The 6,148-nt window shown below is 39.9% G+C and overlaps 1 protein-coding gene across 1 annotated transcript; it reads right to left on the bottom strand.

Moving 5' to 3' along the window:
• Nucleotides 1–1,281: 1,281 nt before the first annotated feature.
• Nucleotides 1,282–1,710, bottom strand: LOC145049687 (uncharacterized). The gene has a single exon (XM_078998062.1). The coding sequence runs from the start codon at nt 1,708–1,710 to the stop codon at nt 1,282–1,284; it is 429 nt and encodes a 142-aa protein (XP_078854188.1).
• Nucleotides 1,711–6,148: the final 4,438 nt, after the last annotated feature.

Below are 6,148 nucleotides of genomic sequence, written 5' to 3'. Positions count from 1 at the left end.
GTTGGTCTCTATTATGATCCTTGGCTGAAACAACACTTACAACGTTAGAGGATACTAAAAGATATATGAGGATTGGTTTCACCAGAATGGGTGAAAAAGTTTAATAATTTTTAATTTCATGAAAATCATATTCTTGCTCTTTAGTCCACTCAAACCTTTTGTTCTTCAAGATCCTAGAAAGGTTTGCACCTCTATGAGGATCTTGAGATGAACCTATTTAATGCTACTACTCTTCTTGTTATTCTCTGAATACCCTTTGTCAAGGATGGAGATGTTAAATCGATGATGGATTTTATTTGCTCCGGGATTGCTTTAATTCCTCTTTTGATCACCATGTATCCAAGGAACTTGCCGAATCTCATTCCAAAGTGGCATTTGGAAGGATTTAGATTCATGTTGTATTAGTCTAGTATGTTGAAGACGTCTTCAATACCGTGAGATGATCTTCATCTTTCTTTGATTTACCGCCATGTAAATTGTAATCGATGAAGACTTCCATGGTGTCCCCAGTTTGTCCTTGAACATCCGATTAACTAGCCTTTGGAACATTGCAACTGCATTTTTAAGACCAGAAGGCATACCGGTGTATCAATATATACATGTTGGGGGCTATGAGCGCGGTATCCTCCTGGTCAAATAGTTCCATTTGAATTTGTTGGAACCTTGCTGATGCATCCATAAGCATTAGTAGTTCATGGTCGACCGTAACATCTATCATGGAATCTATGTGTAGTAGGGGGAAAGGATCCTTAGGGCAAGACTTGCTATGGTTTGTATAATACATATATACTCGCCATTTTCCATTCTTCTTTTATATTACGACCACATTGGCTAGCCACCTAGGGAACATCACTTCCTTGATCATCCCTGTATTGAGAAGTTTTTCTACTTCTTGGATAATCTGATTTATATTAGGTGAAAACTTCCTTCGGTTTTGGTGTATTGGTATGAAAGAAGGATCAATGTTAAGTTTATGAGATATAATATTTTTGTCTATACCTTTCATATCCTCATGCTTCTAGGTAAATGTTTTTCTTCAATATTTTAGCAACTTTATTAGTTCTTGTTTGATCTGTTATGGTATTGATAATTCAACGAGGTTCATCAGCACCTTCTTTACATCATGCTCTCTTGTTTCAAGCACACCTCGTGCCCCTAATTTAATTTCTATGTTTGTCATGGTACCGTTGAAGATTTCATCAATGTATTGTAGCACTCCTTGGATTCTTGTTGATCACATGTGATCTTTACTATGCCCCATGGAGTGGACATCTTAACACATTAATGGTATGTTGAGGGGACAACCTTCATGTTGTGGATCCATGGTCTACCTAGTATAACATTATTGGTGGATAATGTATCAATTACAAAATAGCATTGCATAGAGTTTACCCCCTCTATGTAGATAGGTAACTTTATCTCGCCAACATTATCCTTTGTTTCATCACTGAATCTTATTAGCTCAGAGGATCTTTTAACTATTTCGGCTTCGGGGATGTTCATCTTTTTCAAATCATCTAGGAGTATAATGTTAACTGAGGATCCTTTGTCAACAAGGATCCTTTTAAAAAAATAGTTGGCGATGTGAAGAGTGATCATCAGTCCATCGTAGTGAGGATCCTGGACATCTGTTCCATCTGTTTCATCGAAGGTAATCTCCTTCTCATTTGTGATTGATGCCTTCTTTTGAGGTCTTTCTTCTTTCTCCATTTTCAACACTTTGGCATGTCTTTTTGCTGCAGAATAAGAGGTGCCACAATGTAACAGCCCGGATTCCCAGGTATTAATTATTCTTATAATTTTTGTGATTTGTGAGGAGACTCGGCGAGTTGGAGCTCAAACTCGCCGAGTATGATCGCGGCTTGGGCACGGGTTCGCGTCTGGACTCGGCGAGTCCAAAATGTGGACTCGGCGAGTCCATGCTGTTTAATGAAACCCTAATTTCCAGGGTATGAGACCTATTTAAAGGGGCTTATGGCCGTCATTTGCGGCCACCAACCCTAGAGAGAACCCTAAAGAGTCTTTGAGCGTGTTGTGAGAGAGAAGAGGAAGATCCTTGACTATTTGTGGGTGTTTTTGCATATAGAAGAGGATCAAGGCAAGAGGAGACCAAAGAAGGTGCTAATCCAGTGATTCTTGAGCTCAGATACTTCATTTGAGGTAACCATTTGTTCCTTTCTCAGTCCTTGGTGTAAATCTTAGAGTTAGGGTGTCTTTGTGGAATGATCCATGGAGTAATTGGCCTCCTCACGTGTTGGTGCTTTAGATCTGGGCCCAAAGGGGTCCAGAGACCCTTTTCCCTCAAGCTTTATGAGTGTTAATGGAGGCCATGAGCTTAGAATAGCATTCTAGAGACCATATCATCAAATAAGGCCTTTGAACCTTTGCATGAGCACCGAGATAGTAACTTTACGTGATGTATGTGCTTGGAAGGACAGGATCTATGAGTTATTGGAACAGATCTGACCTTAGGAGTGAGTTTGAGTTTATGTATGGCATAGACTCGCCGAGTCTGAAGAACAGACTCGGCGAGTAGCATGAAGATTGTCCATAACCACTCAGCGAGTGGTCTTGCAGAGTTAAGGGGTTGACTCAGTGAGTCAGGGAGAGTCAGAGAGGGTTGACAGGTGGACTGAGTCAAGCTGGAACTCGCCGAGTTGTTCTTGAGACTCGGCGAGTTGAGTCGTGGTGGCCCCGCAACTCATGCCAGGTGGAACTCGTCAAGTTACGAAAACACTTGACGTGTCGAGAGAGGATCCCAGGGAATCAGTGGATGCGTATAGACTCGCCGAGTCGCTATAGTGCACTCGCCAAGTCCGGTCAAAGTTGACCGTTGACCGTTGACCATTGACCAGTGTTGACTTGATAGGGGTAGTCAACCTTAGTTGTGAAAGTGTTAATTAGAGATGTATTGTGTTATAGGAGGATTATAGCTCGGGGGATCGAGCGCGAGTGATTTCCGGGATTTGCGAGTTATCGAGATACGCGAGGTGAGTCTTCTCACTATACTTTACCTTGAGTAGGTAATCAGAGTTATGTGACAGAGTATTTGTATGCTATATGTATGTTATGTGTTGTAGTGCATTATTTCTATGTGATTTATGTTGTGCATGTTTATAGAGTTGGAACTGGAAGGTTCACAGAGATTAGAACCAGAGGGTTCACAAAGTAGGGTCTACGGAACCACAGAGTTATAGCCTCGAGTGGCTAATATGTGTTATGTGTGGTATTTTGGGGAACTCACTAAGCTTTGTGCTTATAGTGTTGGTGTTATTTGTTTCAGGTACTAGTGATGACCGTGGGAAGGCGCCGACTTGATCAGTACACACACACGGGATTTTTATGTTATTAGATCTCAGGATTTTTATGTAGCATGGATTGAGTTTCAAATATTAATGCTTTTATGAATGTTAAATGATTTGTGTTTTTATAAAATGCGAAAAATTGTTTTTAAACTTACAGTGTTACACACAAATGTTAGATCCTCCAGAGATCAGGTTGATTACCTTGGCATCTGCAAGAGGGGATCCCAGTTTCTCTGGGATCTTACGATGATCCTAACCCTTTTCATTGGATCTTTCTTTTCTACTTCCAAGAATCTCCTTGAGGCATCCCTTGCTAAGTAGGTAACTGATATCCTTTCTGAGAGCTATGCAATCTTCCATAATGTCGTCAAATTCCTCGTGGTATGCATACCATTTGGACTTATCTTTCCATATGGTGGACTTTTCTCTCTTTCTTGGCCATCTTTCTTTGTCTCCAAGATCTTGAATAGTGAATATTAAACCTGAGACATCCACAAAAAATAGTAATCAGTGATTTTTGGAAATTCTTCTTCCTCCCCTTTAGTTTCATGGGCATTGACCCTATGATAATCAAGGATTGGATTTATAGGATACATGGGCCGAAGAATCGGCCTTCCTATTGGGTTTGTCATAGGAGTTTGTGGGTTCTCCTCTTTTGGATTTCCTTGTCTTCTTCGAGCCTTATGAACCTTAATTCTCTGCTCCTTACTTCACCCATTCTTTTGCATGGAGTCATTACATGATCTTTGTAGAAAGGATAGTCTTTCTTTAATCCCATTTTGAAGGCTTCTGTGGCAGTTTCCATGTTAATTTTGGGGATACTCAAAGCTTCCCTGCCAAACTTGTTCAAGAAATCCCTGAGGGATTCCTTAGAATCCTAAACCACCCGATAGAGATCACTAATGATCTTTTCGAATGTTCTGCTACAAGAAAATTGGTTGTTATAAATATTAACTAAATGTGCAAATGAAGTAATAGAGTAAGGAGGAACATTTAGTATCCATTTCAAGGCTGATCTTGTGAAGGTCGAGCCAAAAACCCTTGCATAGACAAGCTTCCTTTAATTGTGTGGGAATGGGGATGATTTACATTCTTTCCCTATATTGTGCCACGTGTTCTTTAGGATTTGTAGTCACATCGTAAGGCTTCATGCTGGGAGTTTCGAAGCGCTTTGGGACTTTAGTAACAACAATCACCGAGGAAAATCTTGAGATCTTATGGCTTGTTGGGGAAACTTCCAGTGTAGGTTGGACCACCCCGGGCACACTTGAGATCACCTCCCTTAACTACTAAAGTTTCTTGGCCATGACCGGGCTTATTCGTGCATCAACATCCATAGAGTTAGCATTAAAAGTATTATTATTTACAAAGTTACTAGGATCCTTGTTATTGGGAGTATCAAAGGTTCCGCTGGGATCGTACATCATATGAGCTTGCTTTTTTGGAGCTGCACCCCAAGAGGAGGTATGGGCCAACATTGAGGATCCTATGTCACGACGGTTTCCTGAGGATCCTATATTTTTAAAGTTTAGGATCTTTGGTTGCAAGATCAAGGGTGCTACTTCCTAAGGTTTATGGATCTCCACCTTAATTCTTTCCATTTCTTGAGTACCGTCCTGTTGTCCTCCTGTTCCTTAGTGACTTTTCGTTCCAGTCTCTTCATAATAGCAAAGAGCTCGTTATTGGAAATTAGTACATGAGGAACCTGAAATTCTTGGGTAGCGACCGGAGAGGTGTTTTTCTTTGGTGCCTCGGAAGTTTCTTGAGAGCTCCGCCTGGTGGTGGAGGAAGGTTTTTTGAGGAAATGAGAGGAATGGAGGAAGAGGATATGGTTGTTTGGGTAGACATGATTTTCGAACGATTGTAAACACCAAGACCCTATAGTGGGCGGCAAATTGTTTTGCTTAAAAGTCGATCAAGTGCAATTCATCCAAATTATATGAGAGGCTGTGGTGTTAGTGTAATGCAAGTGTAGAATAATGATCAAAGTGAGACAAGTGAATTACAAGGAGAGCCCATGATCCTTTATAGGATCTCCGACATAAAACCTTGAGAGATGATAATGATCACTGTTGCTTTTTATTGATTTTAATCTTTGATTATAGAGATGATGAAGATAATATGAGTACAAGTTTAGTAGTAGAGCCAATCGTGTGTGTATTTTGTGAGCTACATTTGTTACTTATAGTCTAAGCTAATTAACAAGAAGTCCAAGATTTCTGGGATCCTCTTTGAACAAGTATGTGCACGTTGTTTGACTTGGTATTTCGGGTCTTAAGCTAGGTTTAAGTGACTCTTCGTTGAGAATGAGTCTTGTGTTAACTAATTCTGCGCATGTGACAAAAAGAAAGAAGAGTATAGCCATTATAAGTGTTAGTAAGTATTAGTGATAATAATCAGGATCTCAGGATATGTCTAAGGATCCTGAGACTTCAAGATTATTAAGGATCCAAAATATGATTATGTGTGTGTGTGTGTGCGTGTGTGTGTGTTTTAGAACCAGGATCCCACAACCATATTCAGGATCCTTAAACATACCTTAGGATCCTGATTATTATCGTTAGAATTTCTGAACATATTTAATCGATAAATTTCTATTTCCTTTTCTCACATGTGTAGAGATAGTCAACATAAGACTCATTCTTAGTGAAGAATCTCTTCAACCAAGCTTAAGACCCAGGAATACCAAGTCAAACAATGTGCATATACTCATTCAAGAGGATCTCAGAAATATTGGATTATTGTTGTTAGACTATAAATACACTTGTAATTCACACACTATGGACACGATTAGCTGAGTACTATATTTGTATTTGTATTATCATCACCATTTTGGTAATCTC

This window comes from Lactuca serriola, chromosome 5 (genome assembly GCF_051521515.1).
Source record: "Lactuca serriola cultivar US96UC23 chromosome 5, Lser_US96UC23_V15, whole genome shotgun sequence".
NCBI classification, from domain to species: domain Eukaryota; kingdom Viridiplantae; phylum Streptophyta; class Magnoliopsida; order Asterales; family Asteraceae; genus Lactuca; species Lactuca serriola.
This window is presented reverse-complemented; position numbering and strand designations above follow the sequence as displayed.

Bases quoted from the DNA above. Each gene is read 5' to 3' on its own strand.
- LOC145049687 (XM_078998062.1), bottom strand. From the start codon at position 1,710: ATGGAGAAAGAAGAAAGACCTCAAAAGAAGGCATCAATCACAAATGAG.